Source organism: Chionomys nivalis, chromosome 10, assembly GCF_950005125.1.
Source record: "Chionomys nivalis chromosome 10, mChiNiv1.1, whole genome shotgun sequence".
NCBI classification, from domain to species: domain Eukaryota; kingdom Metazoa; phylum Chordata; class Mammalia; order Rodentia; family Cricetidae; genus Chionomys; species Chionomys nivalis.
In genome coordinates this window covers 36,598,479-36,625,813 of record NC_080095.1, presented here as the reverse complement: position 1 = coordinate 36,625,813, position 27,335 = coordinate 36,598,479, and the positions used below count along the sequence as shown (strand labels likewise).

The 27,335-nt window shown below is 40.7% G+C and overlaps 1 protein-coding gene across 34 annotated transcripts in view; it reads left to right on the top strand.

Annotated features, from left to right (window-relative positions):
• The window catches only part of Nrxn3 (neurexin 3), a 1,560,627-nt gene that overhangs the window by 520,853 nt on the left and 1,012,439 nt on the right, over positions 1 to 27,335 (top strand). For all 34 annotated transcript variants that reach the window (XR_009057835.1, XR_009057834.1, XM_057782568.1 and 31 more), the window contains one exon: positions 2,103 to 2,486. Coding sequence is in view for 32 of the 34 variants with exons in the window: in XM_057782568.1 (XP_057638551.1) it covers positions 2,103 to 2,486 (384 nt within the window). In the remaining 2 variants the exon portion in view is untranslated. The remainder of the gene's footprint in view (positions 1 to 2,102; positions 2,487 to 27,335) is intronic.

The following is a 27,335-nucleotide window of genomic DNA, read 5'->3' as shown; positions in this document are numbered from 1 at the left end:
CATCTATCCATCAGGTCCAAGGGATCTGATGCTCTCCTGATCTCTGGAGGCATTAGGCATGCATGTAGATGCATATAGATGGATTTAAAATACTTGTACATAGAAAATTAAATAAATTAAAATACATAAAATGCTTAAAATCATCAACCAGGATATTATTTTTTGTTATGTGGGTTTTTTGAAATACTAAGAACTAAACAGAGAAAGCATATTTCTCTAGGAGACAGCTTCTAAAGAGAGTTAAGGAAAGATTGCCCATTCAATCTACCCCAATTCCACCCCAGGGCCCTTTATGTTCTTTCCATTCCGTTATCCTGTTATAATTTGGAGCATGTAGAATATTTGCGATCTCTTTTGATCTGCTTCAGTCCCTAGCATGCAATGCTTACTGTCTGAGGGAACGGGTAGAAGAGCCAGAGCAGAGGCCGGCTAATGGATGGCACAGCCCACTTCTCTCATCACCTACAAAGCGCATCAAGAATAAAACTTAAAAAAACCTGGCAGGATGCTCAGATACCACTATGCTTATAACTCCTAATTTTTCAGTTCAGGAAACAGAGCTGTAAGGTGCTGAGGGGCCAGCACAGGATGGAAGTACATGGAATACAGGTGTACTTTTGTTTTCCCAGGCCAGTCACTAGGCTGTAGCTTCTAGAATCTCATTTGACAGAACCCCTTATCTGACCCTCCTGGGACTTAACCTATGTCTCTTGATCTGATCTTTTCTCACCACGTCTTGCCACTTGGTTTGTGAGCAAACTTCTTCATCTCATCAGGTCATCATTATCATCACAGGTGTGTGTGTGTGTGTGTGTGTGTGTGTGTGTGTACTACGGTGTGTGTATGGATGTCAGAGGACACTTTTTGTGGACTTGATTTTTTCCTTCCACCTTCTCCTGGATTCCAGGGATCAGACTCGGGTTGGCAGGTTTGATCCATAGAAGCTTTTTCCCAATGAAAGACCTCACAGTACTTTCAGGGCTTTCTAAGTACCACTCTCTGTGGCAGGCACACTCTTTCCCTTGAATTTTGCAGGGCTGAATCTTTTTCAACTTTCTGGCTTAATTGTTCTTCATGTAGTGATGCCTCCACTTACTACACATTTTAAAGTAGATCCTATGAGCTAATCTCATGCCATTCATTTGACTCTTTTTATAACCCCTGCCATTAGCTACCTTACCTGCTCATTTATGCCTCTGGGCTCTGCAAAATCAGCCACGTAGGAGGAAGACTATGCCCGAGAAGCTCAGCACTGTCCCTGAAACTATTACCAGAGAAAGAAAAGTGTTCACTGTGTATTTAATAATGCATGAAGAAGTGCATTCTATCCAAGTGTTGCAGCTCACACTTGTAATTTCAGCACCCAGGAAGCAGAGGCAGGAGGATGGCTGTAAGTTCAAACCCAGTTTAGTTTTCATAGCAAATACCAGGCCAGGTTGGGCTACATTGTGAGTGTCTGTCTAAAATCAAAATAAACACACCAGCCAAAAGCAAGAATAATAAAAACATAGTTAAAGGCAATGCCCACAATTTTGATTGATAGAGTGGGCAATCAATTCCTAGTTTACAGGATATTCATGGGTAGAACAAGGAAAGAGAATGCCTCATCCTTTGAGGGAATTGTGAACCCTTGAAGAGGCTATAAGCATCACAAAGTACCTCCTGCCCCAGGCTTTGTTGCAAGCACTCTATGCATATGCATTTCTTTGATCATTACAGCCCCCTGTTAGTTGAGGGTAATTATTTATCCCTTTTGGAAATGAAAGGTGGAGTCTCCTCTTCAAGACTGTAAAGCTGAGCTGGGATTTAAACTTTTCTTGCCCTGTTGCATATCTTATCTCTCGTTGAATATGGTTAGAGAGAAGAGACGACTGGAAATAATCACTGGGTTTCTTTCCGAGTCATCCTAGGCCCAGGTTATCCTAGCTTCAGGGATTGTCACCAAATTTTACAGTCATATTTCTGATTGCAGTGCTGTCTTCCACAAGGCAATGCTCATTTCTCTACACACCTGCAGAGCTGCTTTCCTTTAAGCAGCTCCAGAAGCTCACCTGAGATGCAAGAAGGACGGTAACTCACTCTGCGCCTGTCTCCCACTCCAGGTACCATATCTGTGAACAGCAGGCGCACGCCGTTCACCGCCAGTGGTGAGAGTGAAATCTTGGACCTGGAGGGCGACATGTATCTGGGCGGGCTGCCAGAGAACCGAGCTGGCCTTATTCTCCCCACGGAACTCTGGACTGCCATGCTCAACTATGGCTATGTGGGTTGCATCCGTGACCTTTTCATTGACGGGCGCAGCAAGAACATCCGGCAGCTGGCGGAAATGCAGAATGCGGCAGGCGTCAAGTCTTCCTGTTCACGAATGAGCGCCAAGCAGTGTGACAGCTACCCCTGCAAGAACAACGCGGTGTGCAAGGACGGCTGGAACCGCTTCATTTGTGACTGCACTGGCACTGGCTACTGGGGAAGAACCTGTGAAAGAGGTGAGTGGCCGCTCCCGGTCTGAGCGGAGTAATACAGGGTCTAAGCGGAAGTGATACATGGCCTAAGGATATCTTTGCTCACCCTGTGATTTTCTGCTTCCAAACAACGGTGCTGGGTTCTGTGGTTTCCCATCTCATCCTTTCTAGTTGTAAATGGTTAAATTTGTTTGGTCACTTAGATGGTAGAAAGGGGAGCTTTATAATAAATATCGTCATGGTCAAAATACACTTTAAATATCTTCTATGGATAGTGAAAGTTCTAGAAGTACCCAACTTTTTTTTCCCCCTTTAGTTCTTGAATTTTTGCTTCCTTAGTGGTTTCTGCAGGATGACTCCTGGGTCCCAAAAGCATAATATTGAACAAAATGAGTCTATCTCTGTCTTCATGGAGCTGCCTGTCTCTTAGGATTAAATAACTACTTACCAACCTGATGAGGTTTATAAAAGGCTGAAGGGTGATGTCATCATGAACATGATCTCTGGTGGCAGTTGGAGTGAGAATTTGGGCTGTCACATTGTCATATGAGCTTCACCAAAACAGTATCTATTGGTACTTGATTTATTCACTTGTAAAAGATAGGCAACCAGGAACCAACCTCATCAGATGCTGCTGATGATAATGGGTTCCTGAAATATGGAGAGCATTTAGTACCTGTTAGTGAATGATCTATAGTTATTAGTATCAACATCACCAAACAGAAGGTACAGAGGAGCAAGAGACCCAGCATACCACAGGGGTTCAGACAGTATTTCTGCAAAGAAGCAGGATGGAAGAGATGATTTGAAAATGAGTGGGCATTAGTTTGACAAAAAGGTGGCAGGAAAGAGCATGTTCTAAACCAGAGGACAGATGTAAAACAGGGCGGAGGGGGAAATATGTTGAATGCTTTGTTTTCTTCTAAACAAAGTCATAATGGAGTAGTGTACGAAAGGTTGTGCAGAGGTGAAAACTGAGCCTACAGAACAGGTGGAGTGCCATGAATTTCCTCTCCATGCACAGCATAAACGTTTTACATTTCCACTCAACTTACAGTTCAGGCCAAAAAAAAAAAAAAAAGAAAAAAAGAAAAAAAAAAAGGAAGATGTGGAAGTTAACAAAAGAGACAACACCAAGACAAGGAGATTCTTGTTTGAAAATTGTGTCCAGGTGGCGCTTGCTCTATTTTATAAAGGAGGCACACAAAATCAGGCTGGCTATGAATTGGAAAGGTTATTTTACACAACTATTAAATTATTTTGAGGTCCTCAGTTCTACAGCTTTGAGGCTAGGCTGTACAATCTGTAATAGATGTACTTCCTATTCCTGGGGAGTTTATCATTCACTTGACTAAGGAGTGCAGGTCGTTACAAAAGAAGCAGAAGACAGCCACATGTATTCTGCTAGAGGCCAGAGGAGGAAGATGGGGAGAGGAATAGAATGCCTGGAAGACATATCTGCATGGCTTCATTGCTGAAGATCACCAGAAATCAAGGTCTTGGGCTGAAACTGTCATGATCAGAGACACACTGGGCAGGGCTGGAGTGGTGCTGAGCAGTTGCTTTCAAAGAGTGCTTCTTGTGAGCTCCACAGTGTTACTTCAAGAGAAAACAAGCCTGGGTCCCCCTGATTCTCTGTTCCTTTCCTTTAATGATGCTGATACTAATAACCAGTTACAAACCAATCACTAATATGTACTAAATGCTCTCCTGTTTCAGAAACCCATTTTTCATAATAACTGCATATCTTTCTTACAATCATACCAAAAACAAGACACAGGACATTTGGGTGAAGGGGAAAAAGATAACTTTCTTGTAGCTTTGGGATTTAAATTTAAATTCAAATCCATTGCATTTTCAGTGCAGCAACAACCATAATATGAGCTCAGATGAGGAGGCAGCCATCTGGAATAGAAATAGGCCACATGGGGTTGCTAAGTCTGTCAAGTGCCTGGACTCTTTCCAAATGTCTTTGTAGGGTAGCCTACCCTGGTGCTGGTTTGGAACGATGGAAAGGGCATTTGACCTCTGGGATGTAAGAGACTGAGTTGATGTAAGCCGAGGTGTTGAGGTGTCTATAAAACCAATGTAAGAACATAAGGTTACCTCAGACATCTCCTTTCTTCCTCTTGTAACTCACAGGTCTTGTGGTGTAGAGGCAGGAAGCAGTGAACGTAGCCAGCTGTGCAAGGTGTTTATGAGCTCACCTATTCCAAGGGCAAATGAGTGGGAGATGGTCCAAAATTGGCCAAGTACAGTGAAAGTCACTGCATCTTTTACATTGTCACTTTTGACTAGTCATTAAAAGGCAGCTGATTGGGAATATATGAGGGACAATTATTCTTGGTACAGTGCAGCCAAGAGCCATCCATTCTGGCCAAATGAGAGGCAGCTTAGCAAATTTAAGACATTTGATCTATACATCGCTCAAGTCCCAGACGGTTCAACTGATTGTTTTGTTCCCCCACTAATTGTTTTTTGCCCCTGTATTGTTCCTGACACCATGTTCAGAATGACTCATTGGAGTGGAAAAATGATAGGACTGCACTGTTAGTGAATATAATAGAGCTTTCCAATGACATTGTTTCTCCCTCATTGAAATTGATTCCTCAGTGGAGATTTTTGAGTACATTTTCTTTGATTTTTATACATTTTTTGAAGCCTACAACCTTCTAGACACTGTGACCAATAAAAACAACAAACAGGTATCTGGACACAATTCATACTTTGGATCAGGGGACTATTGTGTGGTCATCGGAAAGAAAAGAAGCAAAGGGTAATGTCTGACACGTTTAGTGTGTGGTAAATGTTATTAGCACTGTGGGTGGGACATTGTAGAGCCAATAGGTGGAGTGACCACTTTCATATGGAGAAAGTAGTGGTGGGAGGAAGGCGGTCCAAAGGTTCTTGGATTTTCTCATTCTTCTTTCTAACAACATTGTGGTGTTTCCTACTTCTGATCTTCAGAATCTGTAGGCATTTCTGACGAGTAATAGCGAAGGAAGAGTGTTTCACATTTTCTTTGTACAGGACCATGTTCCCCTTTGGGTTAAGGATTCCCCATGGATCACAATACTAGCCTGATCACAGATAACTCTTTGCTAATTATTTCTCTGATTTTTTCCCCAGAAGCTGCAACCTTAAGCCTAAAATTAATCATTTATACTAACTATTGTAAAATGAAGAAAATTCCTAAGAAGGTGTGCTTCACTGAACCTAAAACAACTGTGTGCTGGCTCACTTATATCAGTTATCTCACAATAGGAATGGTGATGTTAGGAGCCAATGTGAATAGAATTGAGAAAATAAGAGTATAGTGATGAAAACTTCAATTCGGGGTTGGGCATGGCTCAGGTATGACACTAGGTGAAAATTGCTAGCCATCTAACTAATATTGGTTTAATGGCCAACTCTACAGGAAAGTTGTCCTCCCCAAATAACAGAATAAGGCAAGGGAACTAGGAAATATGTAAGGGTGGAGAGAGACTAAGCTAATTTTCTTGGGTAGCTCTCTACCTAGTTAAATAAGACCATCTTTGTTTCTGACCTTTACGGGACAGTTCTTTCTGCAGAGAGAAGAAACTCTAAATACTGACTTCTGAGTATTAAGCTGGTATGGAATTTAGCATTTTTTCAGGATGACTTGCCACTATTTTAAAAAGATGTAGACAGAGATGTCCGTCATTATTATTTTTAGCCGTTTGGGTGTTCTATTCATAGTAAGGTAGGAAGCATCTCTGCAACCTAAAAGTAAAAGCTTTAGTAACTACTTAATTGCAATCAGTTACATTGAAAACTGGGAAGACGACCTGTTCTTCTATGAAGTCCTATGTTACCTTTCTAAGCATTGATTTAGTGTGTGTGTGTGTGTGTGTGTGTGTGAGAGAGAGAGAGAGAGAGAGAGAGAGAGAGAGAGAGAGAGAGAGAGAGAGCACTAGCGCATGGAGGTCAGAGGACATCTTGTGGGAATTGCTTTTCACTTTCCGTGTGGTTTCTGGGTACTAAACTGTATTCATCAGTGCTTTTACCACCCAGGGAGCCATTTTGCTGATCCCCATAATGTCTTATAGTGGATAAAAATACCTTTGAATCTGTCTTATTTTGTCCTGGAATTTTCCTTTATTGGAAAGCTATGAATTCTTGACCTTCCTTACCATAAGGCAGTCTGCTTTCTGGTGTGGCTAACTTGTTAGTTCAGTTGGTAAGTATTCTAATAAGGCAAGTCAGAGAACTCCATTCCATAGTAGACCATCAAGCTAAATCTGAGTCCGTTGCACAGTCTATGCTCATCTTTAAAAAGCTTTGTATAGATAGATATATGTGGGATTTATTTGAGGGAAAAGTCCATACTTATGTTAAGAAAAATAAGCTATGGTACAGTGTTTGGAGGAAAATGAGCTCATGATTGAAGGGATGAGTTTTAGAGTCAGAGAGGCCTGGAGTCCTGTGTTGATTCTGTTACTAACTAGCAAGATGACATAGATGGCCATGGTCCGCATCTCGGTTCTTTACCTAGGAAATGAGAATACTAGACTTCCTGACTAAAGATTTTCTTTCCCCTGAAATCTTGAAATCTCCAGAACTAGCCATGACATCAAGGAAGTGGAACCTCACAGGATGACTATGTGGACAACTGTCAATTGAATGATGACTTTAGAGAGGAAAGTAGAGCATTTCTAGGGACCCCAGTCACTGTGACTGAGACCCTCTAACCTCTGGGTTCTGAGATTTCTGATTCAGAGTTTGCCTTTTGCAAAAATGAGAACCACCCTCTTTCAGATTTTTTTTTTTGCTTTGTTTTGTTTTGTTCTGGTTTTTTGCCCTACAGTGGTCTGCTAGTTACCTGGAATAGCTGGGATAGAATAGACCAGATCACACACGTGTGCCTGTTAGAATGATCCCTCGAGACATTTGAGAGCTCAAGCCATCTCACTGACTTTCTGAGATCCTAAGGTCAAGAGCCTGATAATAACAGGCATTTTTAGTTCTTAGGCACAGAGGTTGCCCAAGTACATGAATGTACTTCAGTGTTTTCTCTTGTTGAGGTTTTTTTCCACTAAGAAGAGTAGGTCACGATAATGAGGAAAAATTCAATGCAATATCTTTCCTATCCTGCCCCCACTAAAATACAGCTTTTGCAGAATCATGGGCCTTTCCTTGTTCAGATAAGTCTTGTTCACGTAGGGCAATGTTCATGGTAGATTACAACAATTACCAAGAGGGAGGATGAAGTTCAATTTTCAAGTGTTTCAAAGGTGAAAAGTCAAAGCCTTCTATCTAAATCCAGAGACTAGATTAGATTTTTCTCAGCTAAAACCGAGACTTGCTTTTTATATTTTTCAAATCTTAAACCCTTCCTTTTAATTTCAAAGCCCTCTTTACTTAAGGTGTGATGAAGACACAACAAATGGCAGAGGCCACTGTGGATCCGTTACAGCTTCAAGCTTCACTATCCAAAAAGGACTACATGCTAGCAAACAGTGCTTCTCAATCTCTGGATTGCAACCCCTTTAGGCTCACATAGCTGACATTTACATTACAATTTATAACAGTAGAAAAATCACAGAACAACAAAATAATTTTATGGTTCAGGGTTACAATCAGCATAGTTGCATTTGACCTTGGAGTCCAGAGCTGCTGCTCCCCCCACACGAGTTAGTTATTCTGACCAGAACGAATGATAAAGTGGTATGCCATGTTGTCACATCTTACTTTCTAATTCCTATGATTACCGTTTGAACTCTCATACTCTGGAGATGACATTAAAGTTTCAAGATTCTGTCTCCATCCCCTCGGCTACATTGCAGGCTCATGGAGGACGCAGAAACGTGAGGAACTGTATTAAAGGGTCACAGCATTAAGAAGGTTGAGAGCCACTTAACAAATAATTAGACATACATTAAATAATTCTTGAAAAATGCATAAGGTATCAAGAATCAGGAAAAAAAGCTCAAGGCTTAAACGCAGTTAATGACCATTGAGTCAGGTGTGACTAGGCCTTTCCCTGTTCTAGGAATTTGGCTGTGTTTATGTACAGATATAACCAAGCTGTGTGAAAAACATTTTCCCGCTGAATATCATATTGAAACCTTAATTTTATCCTCCTAGTTGTTTTATTCTTTTAAATTGTTTTTATTGAGTTATATGTTTTTTCCCTTCCCTCCCTTCGTCTTCCCTCCCCTCATACCCTCTCCCATGGTCCCCATGCTCCCAGTTTACTCAGGAGATCTTGTCTTTTTCTACTTCCCATGCACATTAGATCCATGTATGTCTCTCTTAGGGTCCTGTTTGTTGTCTAGGTTATCTGGAGTTGTGAATTGTAGGTTTTTTTTTTTTTTTTTGCTTTATGTCTAAAAGCCACTTTTGAGTGAGTACATGTGCTGAAATAAAAGATTAACTGTACTCTTAGAAATAAAGTGATTTTGTAAAATTTACAAAATTATGAAATTAAGATAGATAGAACATACTTCACCCAGGCATCTTGGATTTTGTTTACCTGTTATGTACGTGTGCCAAAACCCAAGGATAAAGATATGAGGTCTCTTAAGTGGCATGTTCCAATAGGGGAGGATGGCATCAGAATCTATCTCCCATCTTTACTTCTCTGGTTGACCATGAGCTCCACAGTGGCAGTAATAACAGCAATACCCACAGTAGATTCTGCCTGGAAAGGCAGAGGCACAGGCTGCAGTGAGGGTGGAGTGTGTCATGTGACTGTCACACATAGATCACTAAAATCAGGACATCAGAAAGCAATATGGTGAGTAGATTGCATTGGGGTCATCTGTGATTCGTCCTCATTTTGGCAGATGGGGAATGAGTAACCCAGGGAAGTTGACACTCCCTTATCTTGGAGCTAAAGAGTAGTTAGAATTTATGCCTCCTTGCTCTATTCCATTTGTTTTTGCATCACACTAAGAAACCTTTCCTCCTCATGTATAAAAAGATCTGATTCCAAGATCAATGAGGAATAGAAACTGTGTGAGGTATACTCATGGGCTCATAATCTCTGCCATTTGTTATACACATATTCATTCTGGTGGCTTTACGTGTTAGAGCACTTCAGTTCTCTGTTTCAGGTCTCTGTCTGCACATTCCCTTTGGTGCTCTTACTCACTGCCACAGCATCAAAGGTCATGCTTGTACCAGTGATGTCTAAATTGGAATCTCTAGCCTAGGACTCTCCATGAAAATTCAAATTTCTATACCCCTATTTTCCTCTTTAGCATCTCAGTTTAAAAATTGATATGAAAACTATAATATGAGCCCTTTTTCCCTACATCAAGGTTATTTTACCTCGTTCCTCCCATCTCAGTAAATGCATTACCATTTTCCTTGGGCACTTTTTTGTTCCATTTTCTCTAAGAACCAAGTCCTGACAGTCTTTATATGACAGGGTTAAACACTGATATTTTCTTTGGACAACTAGATAGCAAGTGGAACATGAAAATGAAGACGTCCAATTTGCCTTGTGGCATCTGTAGAGTATTACAGTAAATCACTAAAATCTCTGCACATTCAACACCTTCCCACCTTCACTAACTTTGGTTTCAGTAGCCTTGGGTTTAAAAGGCTAGGAAATGAAACTGTGACGCTTGTTATTGAACCCCAACATTGGCCCGGGAACTCAATAAACAAGTCTTCAGATTCTTTCCACATCATGAGGAATGTGGCCCTGAAGACACAGCCTGGTAAAGGACGCGTTTCTGTGTCCTCCATGAGCCTACAATGTAGCCGAAGGGATGGAGACAGAATCTTGAAACTTTAATGTCATCTCCAGAGTATGAGAGTTCAAAGGGTAATCATAGGAATTAGAAAGTAAGAGGTGACAACATGACATACCACTTTATCATTCGTTCTGGTCAGAATAGTTAACTCGTGTGGGGGGAGCAGCAGCTCTGGACTCCAAGGTCGAATACAACTGTGCTGATTGTTTCCCCTTGTCTCCTTGTCACCAAGGAGAGGTTTTGCAGTATACCTGTGTTCCCTACCTCCCAGGATATCCAGATCCTTTATTTAGATATACGACCTTGATATAGTTATTTGGATCCTCTGGCCTCACTGTTCTTTCAGAATAAAATGAGGCAATCCAGTTTCATGCTCTCTTAGGGCCCTTCAACACTAAAACTCTGAGACTCAAATGTCATCAGCTTGGCAGTGTCCCGTCTGTTTCCAAGTAGAGGGATAAAGGCGAATGAAGGGCAGAACAGGACTGCGAGTCCCTGTTCCTTGCAGTTTGCGGAGCTCTCTTGGTCAGCATCCTGGCTCTAGTTATATCAAGGGTACAATGAAAAATTTAATTTTCTAATGGATTTCCCCAAGAAAATGAATGTTTTGTCTTATGGTGTGACCTTCAGGCTTATGATACAGATATTAATTGATAGATGAATAAATATAACCTGGAATTTCTTCAGAGAATTAAAAAGTTGTCCCTATTTTGGCCCATTCTTTGTGAGCTTTTGATCGATAATGACAAGTATCTGAAAAGGGGGTTTCCTGTGAAGTATGCATTTCAATCAAAACCCCAGTTTTTCTCACGGATAGTTTCCTATGTCATTTACTGAGTCTCTGGTGACATCCAGCATACCCCTCACATTCAGGCTCCTCTTTCTCCTCTAGTTCTTCCAGTGTCTCTTCGCCATGACCAACATGTGAGCTCATGAAGATGTATCATGGTTCATGAATAGCGTGACCTACAGTTATTCCTCTGTGTTGGTGTCTGAGAGGCTCTGATTATAGCGTTCTTCTTGTTCCAAAGGAGAGGTAGAGAATGTATATTTTTCTTATTCTAAAATTAATAGGTAAGGACACTGGAGATATTTCTTGCTTTTTAAAAAAGTCTACCATACATTTGCATCCAGAGGGTCAGTCAGTGGTTTGGTGCTGTTCGTGAAAACTGCTGATACCTTCAGTGGCCACAGTGTCCCCAAGAGCAGGGACGTGATAAACATTTACATCCCTGCTCGGTACCTTTGTTACTGTGTTTGCTAAAAGCGGCTTAACAGCCAACAGACATCTGCCTACTATAGTTCAATAAATCGAGATGCTGCTAAATTATGAGTAGCAAGTGCTTCAAAACACAACACAAGGGGACCATTGCAAGCTTTTCTATCGTCGCTGGCTTCATGGTTCTTTTCACAGGCAAACAAATCCTTCTTTGTTCCAGTTTGGATGAAAAAGAAAGTTAAGAGACCTGGTTTTTATTGAAAGGAATTACACATCTGCTGTTTGTTGGGTCCTTAATATGCACAGGGCATTTCACACTTACATCCCTTCTGTAGATGATATGTTATTATTACCCCTCTCTAGTTGAACCCAGTTCATTACAAAGTACTAACTATGTGCCAGCTAGTGTGTTTAATATGAGGTAGATTAGGATTCTCTTCATAAACAGATCATAATGTTCTGGTGTCCAAGAAAGGTGGTATTCAAATGCAGAGAAGAATTCCATAGGAAGCATCAAAGATGAGATAACGCTAGAGCTGAGGTTTGGTTGCGGAAGTAAGAATTCTACTTCTCAAGACCGAAAAAATATTATTCCAAGCAGAAGGAAAAATACACAAAAGGCTAGCATGTTCATAAACATGAGAGCATGCTGCATTGGCACTAAAAGTGATAAGATATCTAACTGAGCTAGGGAGAATGGAAGTCAAGTTTGGATATTCACCTAATAGAGGTAGAAGGGACAATGTCAATAGGACTTAGACACGGATTGCTCCTATTGGGAGGTTTCCAGCAGTAGATAAAAACAAGGGTATGCCCATCATCAATGCCCAATGTTCTTGTTGCTGTCTTGAACAAGTGATGATCTTGGAAGGAGTGAGGAGGAACAAGGCTACCATCAAGGGGATGCAGCAAGGAGTCTCACTAACATCTGCCTTGGTGCCACTCTGTGCTTCAGTTTTCATACCTACATTTAGAACATTGAGAGTGGCTCTTTAGATGCCTTACTGGGATGCTCCGTTATACAACAGAGTGTCCCCAATGTGGCCCCCTCTGAAGCAGAAATTTAGTAACTTGACAATGTGAAAAAAATAAATTCTGGGGCTTCTGGGTCCTCCTCTTTTCTAGTTTCCTCCTCTTTCAGCATATTATAGCAACCAGAATTTAAAAGCAAGAAGGGAGAACCCTGACAGCACACCACAGTGTGCTTTTTTCTTTAGATTTCAAATAGGGACATGTGTTTGGATCTGTTACAGTTATGGCATACTCAGTGTAGCTCTGGCAGATACTTGGTGGGAAAATTAACTGCACCTTGTCCCTAGTCATTTTGCAGAAGTGTCCAGATTTAAGATTAAACCAATGAATCAATTCCTTAAAGGTGGGACGTCACAATTTTAATTTCTTCCCACTCTGTGCTCTCCTTCACACTTTACAGCATTGATGGTAGCTATAAGAGCTGTATATTAATGTGTGCATAAGTCATGCATATAGTTTTCCCTTTCCTGTCTGATATAGGACTTTATTTTTTCATAGATTCTTTTTTAATCCAATATGAAGTTTGAGGGAGCAAGAGTAGACATGTAATCCTTAATGAACAAGACACCTCAAACCCCAAACCGAAAACTGAATTGGTCCAAAGAAAACTCAACAGAGTATAAAAGATGCCAAAATTATGTTATCTCATCAGTAGAACTAAGGTGTGACTCATCAGTAGAACACAGCCACTCCGACTCTCAGTTTAAATGAGGAACTGTGGCCTCCAGCTAGGAATTGAATGGCCCAAATAGTAGAATAAAATCTTGGATCTGCACTTTGATTATACTAGAGTTGGATGTTCTGAAGCAAGAGTATCATTTGTGAATATTCTGTGATGATACATGTTTATGTTTCCATGATTTAGTAAGCAGTAGAATGTGCCATTAAATTGCTGTTCAGTTAGTCTCCAGTAGTTCATTCTCTTTGGTAATATTTATTTGAAACTTTGGCAACTGACAGAGAGAAAAACTATATGAAAAGAAGATATGCAATGTTTGTTTCTTCTGTCATCACCCATCCTTTGGCACCCCACAAATGATAAATAAACTCAGCTGAACAGAGAGTATTTGGGGAGTATGTGTGAGTCAGGGCTGAGAAGCCTGGGTATGAATGACTCTTGAAAGACCCCCTTCTGTGGGCTGTTGGACGGCTATTTCGCTGGCAAGTAGATGCTATCTTTCTTGGAGAAGATCATTTCATGCTTCTTAGCATGTTTAACCTTTACAGCAAGGCCTTCCCATCAAAATGACAATCCCCAACAGTGCCTTCTAAGAGGCTAGTAAATCAGAAACCTTATGAAATCTGTGGGATTAGCATGTCCCCCCCTTTGTTGTTCCCCCAGGGAAAGAAAGTCCTGCGCCTTTCAGATTTTAATCTTCTCCACAGGCCCCTTGTCTGAAACTTCCTGCTGTGGCCTGCTGGTATTTGAATATTATTTTCTTATAGTTGCTCATGGCCAATACTGCGACCAGCTAAGTCTGCCACATCTTTTTATCACCATCAGCGATGTTGTAAGAGAAAGATAATTTCTCTGAATTATTTTTAAGTTGAATTCTTGCACCCCTAAGACATGCTTTCTGGGTCTGAGGATAGTAGCTGTTTCTTAATGTCACTATGCCCATGATGGCAGGGTGAAGCTCAAGTCATCATCTTTATCCAGCTGTCTCTGCTGTCTTTGTCCCATTACTAATCTGAAATAAAACCATTTTTCTTCCACAAATAGCCCAGCATTGCAACCTCTATGAGACAGAATCACTTCTGGTGGGGTATTACAAAGTCAAGACTATGTTGGGAGTACAAACAGCAGGAGAAATTATATGACAACCATGATAGCCATACATACACATTGGGGCTTCGGATAGATCATTTCTTTTACTTTTTACTTGAGTTATATATGCATTTATATGCCTATATACCTATAAATAAAGGACCTCCAAAGTTTGGGGCCTAATTCAATATTTTCTGCATACATTTCCCCTTGAAACAGTTTGCTAAAGGTTTAATGGGAATGTATTCCAGGATTCTATGATTTATAGTAGTGACTTGAAGTAGGCAGCTTAATTATTACAATAGCCATAGAAGAGAAATGCTGTTTTCATCCTTAATCTATATCTGAGGAATTGGGGTCAAGGATAGACTCCCAAGGATGAATCAATAAGACTACCCAGCTAGAGGGCAGTTCAGCTGGTCTTCTGGGTCTTTCAGTCCTGAGCCCGCACTTTTCTAATCGGTATTCTCTTATTTAAGTGAGAAGGGAGCTTGCCCTTTCATGAAACAATGTGTCCATTTATGGTGAAAATAAAAAAATATATTACATGAACTGGTCTCCTCCTCCTCTTTCTTCTTTTCTTTTTCCTCTTCTTCTTGGCAAGCATATTTATTTACAAAAGTACAAAATGTCTCTCTTTTTCTAATGCCTTCCTTTTGCTCTTGATGCAGGCTCTGGAACCTCAAAAAGGATGTATTCAGTGAAGAAGAATAGGCTAGCACTGGCTTGATGGTACACATCTTCAAGCATCTCTCTTAGGAGGCTGAGACAGGAAAATCAGGAGTTCAAGGCTGGTGTAGGATATGTACTGAGTATAAGTTCAGCCTTGATCATAAAGCAATACAAACCCAAAACAAAACCAAAGCACACACACACACACACACACACACACACACACACAGAGAGAGAGAGAGAGAGAGAGAGAGAGAGAGAGAGAGAGAGAACAGCATCAAAAGACAAACCCAGATGAGCACACATAGCCAAGGTGCTTTGACATGAACAAAGATGATAGAGTCAATCAAGCTTCAACCCTTGTTTAAAGACAAATATCCAACCTGCAGATGTTTAAAGACAACCACTGTTTTTTTTTTTTTTTCATTGGAATTTCCAGTCATTCTCAGGATAAACATCACGAGTTTCTTTAACCAGCTCTTACCTGTTTTGGTTTGGAGTTCCTTAATAATCCCGTAGTCACTAAATAAAGTCAGGCAAGAGAGGAGGAGGCTGTGTGTTCACTGAAGTGGAGAATGGCTTCTTGTTTCACAACTACTGGGGAACAAGCCATGCCTATTCTAAGCTACAGGAGTGCATTAGTGGAACAATAATGAAGATGGGCATTAGATATCACCACATGTATGGTTGGTGCCTCTGTTTCCTGTTGGAGTCATGTTTGTTATATTGAAAACACATTTGGTCCACAATAGGTAACTTATTACCTCATCTTATTTATCCATGTGGTCCTACACTGAGTGTAGCTAAATCACACATTTCAGAAGTAAAACCAAATGTAGATTTACATGTTGGGACATCTCAGAATATCACTGATGGTGAAAATCTAGTCTTGCCAAGTAATATAGGATCACAGAATAACAGAGCTGGTCAGGACCTTAAGAAGTCAGCTTTTTTTGCTGCTCCCAATTTACAATGGAAAAACTGAGGTCAGAGTAGGGGATGTGCTTTGCCGTTGTTTGGATAGTAAATAGAAACAGAAGGACTCCAAGTCAGCAGTTTGAGTCCTAGTCCAGCGCTGTCTATCCTAGATCAATGTCACAAGGTCCTCTTGCTTATTATGCCTTTGAGCTTGTCTCAGAGAGAAAGACCTTAGGATAGTGACTCTCAGAGTCTGTACATAGCTGTAAATCTTTATGAATTTTCACATTTAATAGCCCATCTATTTCACGTAAGCTAGGCAATTAATTCACAGTAAGAAACTTAAGGCCTTGGAAAATCTCATTAGCAAACCTTGCGTTATCAACAGGTCTGTTTGAAAAGAGATTTGCAAAGAAGCAGTCTGAAATGCATATCTGATCATATCCCCAGAAGAGAAAGTCCCTACAAGGCTAACCTGAAGTAGAGAATACATGGTTGTACTGGAGCCATCAAACCACATGAAATTTACAGTCAGAATAAATAAAAAGGGAGCCAGGTGGTGGCGGCACATGTCTTTAATCGTGGCACCTGGGAGGCAGAGGCAGGCAGATCTCTGGATTGAATGCCAGCTTTGTCTATGTAGTAAGTTCTAGGACAGCAAGAGCCACAAAGAGAAACCCTGTTTCAAATACAAAAGAGAACAAAAAGCAAACAAGCAGAACAAATAAACAAAATCACCACCACCACCACCAGCAGCAACAAAAACCTTATCCAGGCAATGTTGACACAAAACTTCAATCCCAGCACTTGGGAGGCAGAGGCAGGTAGATTTCTGAGTTCAATGCCAGCCTGGTCTACAGAGTATCCTATTTCAAAACAGCCAGGGTTATACAGAGAAATACTTTCTTGAAACACACACACACACACACACACACACACGCGTTTCTCTCTCTCTCTCTCTCTCTCGGTATTTTTGGTATAATTTGATAGTTAAGATGTACAAGGTTAGAGGCAAACAACTGGGGTTTGATTGACAACTTTAACAAATAAATTTCCTATACTCTTGAGTGTGCTATTAACCCCTTAAGACTCGTTTTTCTGTTCTCTTGAAATGTTTCTGAGGCATTTATGAGGCTTAACTAAGATAATAATGTAAAAATTTTTGCACAGTGCTTATATCTTTGTCACTATTTAATACATGAGTAGTAGTCCTTTTTTTATTTTAGAATAAGTTTTAGAAGTTCACAGCATCATCTATATTTAGACAATTAAACCAAGGATGTGAAAGGTTAAATAAATTGCCATAGTTACTGTGTTAGCAGATACTGGAAGTAGGGATCCTTTTCTTAGCACAGCCTAGAAGTGTTTCTGATATACTATGATCAGGTATTTAGGGGAGAGAGTAAAAGCTATGAGAAGTGGAAGACAGTCTGTGTTTTCTTTTCTGGCAACCTCATCCATTTTCTGCTATAGGATTTTCAGGAAGCAAACATGATGGATAAGCTGAGATGGGAGTAGCTCCTTGGAGTGAATTCAAGATTCAACAAAAGCAATCAGACACTTGAGCATACTGCTGTCTACACAGTTCTCAGTAGAAGAGAGGCAGTCTAAGGATACACAGAATTTAGATGGAAAGAAAAGTACCAACAATATAAAACTTTCTCTATCATAATTTATTTGGGGCTGCAGCATAGTCCAATTCATATCTATGGCCATACGCTGTGCACATGTGTGCACACATGAATACTTATACTCACAACATTTTTCTACAAGCCTGGATCTGTGTGATATTTCTTTCTCTTGTCTGTCTTCTTCTCTACACTATGAACCGTGAAGTATGCATCCCTAGTGTTTAAGTCAGAAAAGGAGCTCAGTATCTGTGGAGGAAAATAATGAAAGGATTAATGAAAGCCTAATTTAGTGGGAAGAATTCTAAAGTTTACTCAAGCTCCCACTCTAGTTTATTACTCTATGCATTCACAGAAATGCAGTGCCTGGTGAATAGCTGATCCCCCTTCCAATATATTAGAATTTTATGGTGGGCAGAAATAGGGATGTGCTTCCAGCAGAATCTAGAGGGAGACCCTTTAGGTTGGGGCCTTTAGTAAGTATTTCTGTAATCCAGCATCATATTCAGAGACAAGATTTCATGTTACTTACTGGGAACTGATGGGCAGGTTGACCAGGAAGGTGATAGGAGAAGCCATCTTGCTAACCAGGGCAGGCATCTCTACCCTTATTTCATGTAACAAGGAGTGTCCTTATAAGAAGGTGAAAGGGGTTAATGAGTGATGCCCTTTGCCCCCCCCACTTCTTGTTCCCTTTCCTTCCAGCTCCCCAAATTTTTCCTTCTGTTTCTCTCCTATGTCTTATTCATCCTTTTATTTATCGCTCCATGATTAAAATACACAGAGTACTTTTTTTCATTTTCTCCTCTTGATACAGCAATAGTACCTAGCTTTTAATCAGCCTTTTAATGAAATTAATTTGTGTTTATTCAGAATGGTTGGACAAGGGGTTAAGGGAGATCCAAAACCACAGAGTAGGTGGTGCCTAGTGGTCGTCTAGCTAAGTAGATTGGGAGACCAGAGATCTATGACCTCTCTAACCATATTGTGTAGCCCGGAAGCTATTACATGTTTAATTGTGTTAAATGAGGAAGCAGTATAGGAGAAAGCAATGACCATGAAACTGATTGGCTAAAGTATGCGAAGAATACACTGTGGAGGACTAGCAATTCCTACATGAGGGAATGAATGACTTTGGCAGCCACAGTGGAGTCACTCCTTGTCTAATGTGAGATTTTCTCAGATGCTTTTATGTATATAGAAATGGATGAGGGTGGAGTGATGGGAAAGAGATGTGTCCTTGGGATGATGTTCAGAAGGACTACTTTTTTTTTGCATTTTCCCCTTGTCTCCTTCATTGTTCTTACTTCTTCATCACTTTTCTTGAACCTTCCATTTCTTCCTGTCCATGATCTCTTGAAACACATTCAATTTATTTCCAAAGTAAATAATATGTTTGACCTCTCCCAGTTCCTTTAACTACAGAGCAGCATTCCCGAGGGTTTTGATAGGACTGATGTAATGAATCTTGACTTTGGTAGGACTGTTACTCTATCTTCATAAAAGACAATTCAATAAACCAATCTCTAGATGATAGCTTTATTAAGCATACTTACCACTATTGGAAGAAATCTCATAAAGAGTTATCATTAGTGGGTTATTGCCAACATTATAGGTCATGGATCTTCATTTTAAAAAACAAACATTGATTTTTATGATTATTAAAGTAATATATGTTCACAGTAGAAAATGTAACCAAAATTAGCCCAGTATTCATTTAATGGCAGGCAAAGATAAATTAATTAAAACAAACATAAATGTAACAATCATAAATGGCCATTAGTAACATATTTATATGTCTTGTTCTATTCTTTTGAAGCAATGTATGCCTCTATAAAATGTATCTCAGTGTTCTTGTAAGAAATTTTAGTCCCATTTTTTATTTCTAAACGTTTTGCAGAAATTATCTCATAATCACATAATTATAGCACAATTTCCATCTAGAACTATATAACCTTTGCCTCAAATAATAAAGAAATCTTCAAAATATGATTTGTAATGACTTCACAGTAGCTGTACTTTCCAGCTGTTGCCTCAGGAATGTTGTCAACAACCTATCTCAGAAGTTAGTGGCTTATAGCAAACAGTATTTAAATTTTATACCCATGGATCTGTGGATTGGTTGAAGTGGCTCAGTTCCAAGCTGGGAAATGTCTGACATAGCTCAAGGCTTCCTGTAGGAATCAGGTCGGTTTCATGGTTCTCATATTTTCCTTTGGTGGGAAAGCACCCAGGGAACATTCTACTCTTGGCCAAAAGTAGGAATGCAAGAGAGGACACAGAAGTAATTAATTCCTTTGGTATCTTAGTCAATAATTCACACATTGCTCCTTCTTTCCTCTGTCCACATTCTCTTGATCAAGCAAAATCATGCGTCTAAGTCATGACAGATACATGAAAACACTATAGTCTGTCTAGTTGAATATAACAAGCCAAGAAGAAGTGGGCTAATAAAATTTATCTACTACAGATTAAAGTACCAAACAAAGACATGCATGATAGTATGCTTTATCCACTACAATGAAAGGTACTGAGTTAAGACAGGTGGGCTAATAAACCATACATACTATAGTGGAAGGTACTAAGCCAAGATAGGTGGAACACTGCATACCATACCCACTGTAGCTGATGATACCAAGTGAAGACAGAGGGGGATAATATGCTTTATCCACTGTAGTGGAAGGTTCCAAGCCAAGATGAAGCGGAGTAATCTATTATACTCACTATCATGGGTGGTAAAAAAAATCCACAAACAAAAGATGTGGGATTATCATTCAGAAGAGAGAGGATGTGAGGAATTATGAAGATTCAGCTTACTCTAGTGGAAGCCTACATGATGCTCCATTGAATGACCATAGATGGATCAAACAAAGCCAGATAGTGATTCTTTCTTCTCACTTTCAACATGCCTCCATGTTGATAGATCTAATACTATTCTAACAATATGGACGTTAGAGAAGATTCCAGCTTTCTCTGTGATCCCATCTTGTACTTTGCAGCTCTAATCTGTCTTTCTTACCTGTAGGGATTTGATATCTGATTGATTAGGTTCAGAACTTAGATTTGTCTTCTTCAGAGGACTTTATCAGGTAGGAGTTTTTTTAGGAGCGTCTCTCTGAAAGTCAACTATGTGGAGCAAGCAATGGTGGGTGAGTGTGCATGGGAGCATTTGAGGCTGAAGGGATACTGGGTAAAGATGAAGTCATAGACTCTTACAGATAGTCATCTTTTATCACTACCATTTACTCCTGTTTAATGAGAAAGTTTTGAAAGCCTACCATAGAATAAGTGCAATTAATAAGAAAAGAATACAAATGATAAACTATGTCTTTAGCCCTACAGGGGCACAAAAATCACCCAAAGGATCATAGGTGATGTATTGGTCATGAAGCTTGTTGTGGTGAGCTTTATGTTGCTATGGTAAAAACTTGACTAAAAAGCAACTTGGGGAGGAAAAGGTTTATTTGCCTTATATATCTTGAGCTTAATCCATTGAGGGAAGCCAAGACAGGGACCTGGAAGCAAGAACTAAATCAGACACCATAGAAGTACTTCTTTCTGCTTCTTGGCCTGTTCACTCATGGCTTGCAGAGTTTGCTTTTGTATACACCCAAGGATCATGTTCCAGGGATAGCATCACCCACAGTCAGCTGGCCCTTCCATCCATATCAATCATCAATTGATAAAAGCCTCACAGGTTTGCCTACAGGCCATTTTGACAGAGTCAGTTTCTCAATTGAGGTTCTTTCTTATGATGACTCTAGCTTCTATCAAGTTGATCAAAAGCTAGCCATCACAGAGCCCACTCAATCAAAATCTCTTTCTCGTGCATGCATGGGTGATCTTGTGGAAGATGCAGGGTTGTTTGTTTGTGGAAGAAGAATAAGGAAGAGAATAGACCCAGGTTTAGCCAGATTTCCCCCAAAGCAGTGCACATAGAAAAGCCTTTCCTCATTGGAAGTAATGAAACCCCTACTAGTTTATTAATATTTTCCATCTCAGAGACAAGTGCCTGAGAAATTGAGGAAGGCAAGGCTGTTGTTGGCTTATGACTTTAGAATTTTCAGTTTGTGCTGGATGGGTTCGCTGTCTTTGGTCTAGGGTGAGATGGACACAATACCATGGGGACATAGCAGAGCAGTTTATTTTATGGGACCCTGGAAGCCAGGGTGACAAACCCAAATGACATACCCCGTTGTCTTGATTCTTTCACCTAGACCCCACCTCCTAGTTTCCACCAGCTCCTCATAATGTTTTCAGCTAATAAATCTGTCAATGGATCAATCTGTTGATTAGATCAGAGAACTCATGGTTCAGTTACTGCTCAATGATTTTACCCAGCAGCTGAGAACCGAGGCTTCAATACATTAGCCTTTGGTGGGAGACCCCTCATGGGGAAACCATTGGGATTATGCCCTTGATTTAAAAAAATCACATTTTAAACACACACACACACACACACACACACGAAGCTACATTTGCAAAAATGAGTGAACACACACATATGTCATTTCCAGTTTACGGTCAGTTTGGGAGTCAAAATAAAAATAAAGTCATTTTATCCATAAGACCAATGTTTCCAAGGTTTAGAGAGGAAGGATTTTTTTTTGTTTAGTGCTCTTCACATTGTTCTTCAAAATATAATTCATTCAAATATTAGTACAAAATAGATATCAGATAAAATGCTAGCTCTTGGTGGGTATAATTGTAGGCGAAAGCTGCCTCACCTTTAGAAATGTAGAGTTCATAGTGATGCTCTGCTGTTGTCAGCTTGAGATGAGTGAGGTGACAAGGGAAAGCTCGGGACTCGGGAAGGCACGATGCTTGAGTTGAACTCGATGGAGTAAGAGTAGATTCACGCCTCTGGGCTAAAATTGTTAAAAAAAATCCAAAGGATGAAAGGAATAATAGAGTTCAAGGAAGAACAGGTGTGCCTGTGATGTCGACACATGGGGAGGAAGTGTGGGATAATGGAGGAGGGGAAGGGAAGGCAGAGCCTGATCATACAGGTCATAGGAAGCAGAGTGTGATACTGAGTTAGAATTTACCCTAAGGGCAAACCGTTGACACTACTACAAGCAGGGGAGTGACATGAATAAACATGTTTATTTCTTTATATATTGATGGTGTTTTTATTTTGAGGACAGCAGTTTTTACTCTGTAGCTTATGCTGACTTGAGTCTCACAGCCCAAACTCGAACCCATTGGAATTCTCTTGTTCCAGCCTCCCAAGTACTAGAATTATAGCCATGGGCTAACCTGTTCATCTTGTAAACTTAATTTTTAGACATCAGTTACCTATTGGATGGTAAGGTTAAGAGTTGTTTTAAATACTCTTTAAGGAAGGGGGAAGGCTGAAGGGGAGGGGTGAGACAGGGAAGGGAGCAGAGAAAAATGTAGAGCTCAAAAAATTAATAAAAAAATAAACAAACAAAAAGAAAGGGTTGGTATTGGAAAAGATTTGTTGAAAAGTAAGTAAGTGTTTATGAAGGTAGTGGACCAGTTTAAGATATAGTGAGAGGTCCTGTATTTGTAGCATTTAATACATAAAAGAGAAACAAACTCATATTGGTAAAGGACAAACTTATTCTAAAGGGTTATTCAGGCCTACTAAGGTCCAGTAGCAACAGGAAGAATCTCGAGTGATGGTAATATGCTTAGTAAGTATCGCAGCAATCAAGAAGAAAGGCAAGTTTTTCTTCCTAGGGTGAAGAAGTTAGCTTCCAGAGATAAACAGGATCTCTGGGGAGGAGCTAAACAAGAGAGAAGTAATGGTTTGTGTTTAACAGGAACATGGTCTTGCTGTGATTGGTTAATTCCATGGAGAAACTGATATGGTGGACATGTTTCCCCTTTTATACAGGCTCAACTTGGGGGCCAGAGACTTTGGGGGACTGTAGGAATGAATGATTTGATCAAGAGAAATCAGAGAGTAAGAAACAAATCATTGTGAATATGTGAGGCAAAGGTAGAAAGTGGAATATTCTCAGCACCTCGGTGAGTCCTTCCTCTCCTCTGGACTCTGAGGGCTCACCATCTTAGCATTTTATCAAGTCCTTAAGTTCCTTTGCTCACACAATATTGGTAGATGTCACAGTTGAGCCAGCTAAGCGGTCAGCCTTGCAATAGTCTTTTTTATTAGTGCGGAAAGTATTGCCTAATGCAGGAAAATTGGTGTATCCAAAACATCACAATAAGATGATAGAGAAACTGTGCTCAGAACCCCAGCCTTCTGCCATCTAGCCTGAGACTGACTTTTCTCCTTTTATGGCTGTTTCCATGTCAAAGATTTCACAGCTTCTGTATAGCCTGATAAGTAGCTCTAGAGTGGGGTCTTGTGGAGCTACACATACAACTACTTACTATATCCGCAAAGCCACCATGTATCTTAGATTAAAGAATTGGAGCTTGGGCTAATTGCTTCCAGGAATTAATTTCCAATCATCTTGTATAGCTTTTCTCTCTTGGGGTTCAGGGTGCACATAAAAGCCTTGTAGGGTGGTGGGTGGATCACAACTGTTAGACACAAGTAGAGTTGGGTTGGAACTCCAAGTGGGCCATTCTTCAGCAGCTCTATTTTGACCACAGTATATGATTTTTTTCTAAGTCATATATTCCTTATTGCTAAACTGGGTGATAATTGTTTTAACTGACTTATCTCTATTTGAATTGGGGTTTAAGGATATCAGTCACTGTTTTACAAAGCACATGCTACATGTTAGAAACCCTGCAAACATTGTCGTTATCTTATGTAATTTTGCTATTACAAACCAGAGAGGTGGACAGTCATGACAACCTCACTTTAAAATACACAATAGTTCCAAGCCCTTATGTTAAAAATGCCTGAAGTCTTGCATACACTCTCTTTCTTAGACATTTTAAAATCACTCGTTAGAAATCAACACCATTTCTGTTCTAGTTTTTCTTTCCTTTTTTTCCCCTTCGGTTTTTCTTATTGACCCACAGAGGGAAAACGGCAAAAGCTTCAGCATCATGGAGCTTGAGGAATACTGGGAAGAAAGAGAACATATAATATATTTGAAGATGTATACCATGTCAGATAAGTGCTCTAGAGTAAGGGGGTGGAGCACTTGCTCTATGTTACACTGTATGTAGTGTAGAGGGGATGACAGATGTATCTGTGGACTAAACGAGTCTTGTCATTTAGAAACAGGATACATAAGTAGACTATATGCAACTTTAACGTGATCTGTTTTGGGGTGAAGTTTAGAAGTTGATTAATGGCCCCTTCTTTCCTTCTCTCATTAGCAGCTGTGATATTTGCTAAGACATGAAAGTGGGTGATTTATAGACTTCTCTCCCTGCCCTTCTACCCACTTAATCCCCAGTTGGTTCCAGGAGGATTAAAAGACATAAGACCAAGTAGAAAGTGGCCCTATCTTTTAATATCTCTGCTTGGGTTTCACAGTTCTGCTGGAGTTGGTTTGGGATTTGGAATCATGTAGATGTTTCATTGGGACCCTAGGATCCAAACGCAGTTCCCAGGTCCACATTAGGAAATACAGATAAGACTTGGGACTGTGTTGCTTTGGCTGGCACCCACGATACAGACACTAAACACCTACTGAGCCAAGGAAGAGTCTCCCCTGATCTGTGCTCCTAGTGAGCTAAATTGGGCTGGGGATGGGGGTGGGGAGAGGGGACACTCTGATTCCCTCTGTAGGCAGTAGGCAGGCATTAGAGGTATGGAGCGCTGTACTCAGGGAAATCGTTGCTTCTCAACTCCTAGCTCCCATCCCCAAGTAGAGGAGGGAACAGATTTACCAGGAATCAGCAGAAGAGGGGGTGGTGGCAGTGTAAGGATGGGAACATTTGCAAATTAATTTCAGAAATCGAGTCTTAGCAATAAACGACAGCTGCGGGTTTAATCACTGAAACTGTCTTCCATTCAGCAGCAGCATGTATCTCCTGGGGAAGCGGGGCGTTATCAAGCAGTTAAGTCCTTTGAAGCTGTTTAGGGGCTGGTAAGTAGTTTACAGGGAAAGGGGAGGATAGAGAGTGTGTAGTAGTACCCTTAGTGTAGTAGGCACGCCCTATGCCCTACTTGCTCTCACCTCAGTCTCTCCCCAAAGTCCTTGAAAGTGACTGTGGTGGGCCTGTCAATCAATGAGAGGATTAGGGAGCATAGTACTATACAAGTGAAGTTAATGGGGTCAGGAAAACCACATCTTAGCATTGGCCTGAAGAAAGAAATAGAGTCCTTAATTATTAAGGGGTGAGGGGGTTCAGGAGGGATTGTCCTTCTCCATCTGTCCCCATCAACATCACAACAGTGCCAGCCATGACAGCAACTGCAGCCTCACGATGTCCCAACAGCTGCATCAGCAAGTGTTTCCCCAACGCTAACCTGCGTCCCTTAACCCACACCGTTTTATCTGCTCACTGTTCATTGAGCATGTACCACATATGCTGTGCTCCTGCTAAGCACGGGAAATGAAGCAGGACCACCAGGCAGCATAGCTCTTCCCCACAGGGAGCTGCCAATCAAGTGGAAAGGATTAAATGGTATAGCTGATGAACCCAAAGCTAGTCTCCAGACAGAGGCATGGCCATTTATTCTTCCCCTAGTCCCAACCCACATGGGGTCTGTGCAGTTGCTGACATCGAAAACATACCTCTTTTTTTCCCATTTAACTCATAGACTTGATCCTTACACAGTGATGGCTATTTTTGCTTCCTTTTCGGGTGCTGCTGCCCAGCATTATCAAGGGACTGGGAACACCTGCCTCAAGCTGTATACTGCCAACCTCAAAACCATCTTCTTTTCTTCTTGTTGTCCTGGCCCATTGCCAGGATGATTCCCAAGTCTGGGAAGGGCAGCTGGGATGACATGGGCACACAGTTGTACACCTTGCCTCGTTCTTGCTTCCTTGCGGCTGCCTCTTGTTTTATCTGCCTTATTTTCTTTTTCATCTCAACATTTTAAGGGGGCTTTTAAAGCAGGCAGGGAGCAAATGCATCCTTTGCAGGAGATCAGTGAGAAGACAGATGAAGGAAGACCCTGTGACTCAAGTAAAATGCAAGGCGTATTTGCACGGGCCCATGTGGTGCTTACAGCGCTAATGGGCCCATGGAAGAAATGGGAACATTGTGGCCATAAAGTGCAAGCCTAGTAGATGGTGAATACAGATTAGAATGACGAGATGTGCAGTGCCCAAGCAGCATCCCAGTGGGCTTATTAAGCCTTTCCCACTCTCTGCCAAGGTCCATCCAAGAGAGCCAATTTTTCATTCCAGACTCTATCCTTAACCATAAACAGGCCAATACTGATTTTCTTCTCTTTGCTGAGGGACTAGATCAACACTGGGGATGTTACTATTCTTTTTCCTTTAACTTGACCCCTTTTGCTGTCTCTGACGCTCTTCCTTCTGTGGCAAATAGGGATTCCATCCTTGGACGTTGGTGCAATAAAAATATCTTTCTCCCTCCCTTCCACTCCCTCTTCCTTTCATTTCTATCATCTTGTAGCAAAATTCTTTTAAGAAGAAGACTAGAGTCTTCACTTTCAATTCATGGTAGAGATTTCTTATTTTCAACAAAAATAAGAAGTTTCTTAGTTTATGTATATAAATCATTTCCCTATGACTGCTCCCCAAGATGGAGCATGATGGCCTCATGAAAAGTGTCTCCTAGCATCCAATGTCCAGGAGTTTCCCTGTGTCTCAGCAGCCACTCCAAAAATTTCAGAGACTTATTATTAATTATAAATGCTTGGCCAATAGCTCAGGCTAATTGCTAGCTAGCTCTTACATTTTAAACTAACCAATATTTCTTATCTATCATCTGCCATGTGACCGTGCCTCATTTCAACACTGAATGTTCATCTTGCTTCTCTGTGTGTCTCTCTCAATTTTAGAGACTGTATCTTTCCTCTTCCCAGTATCTTCT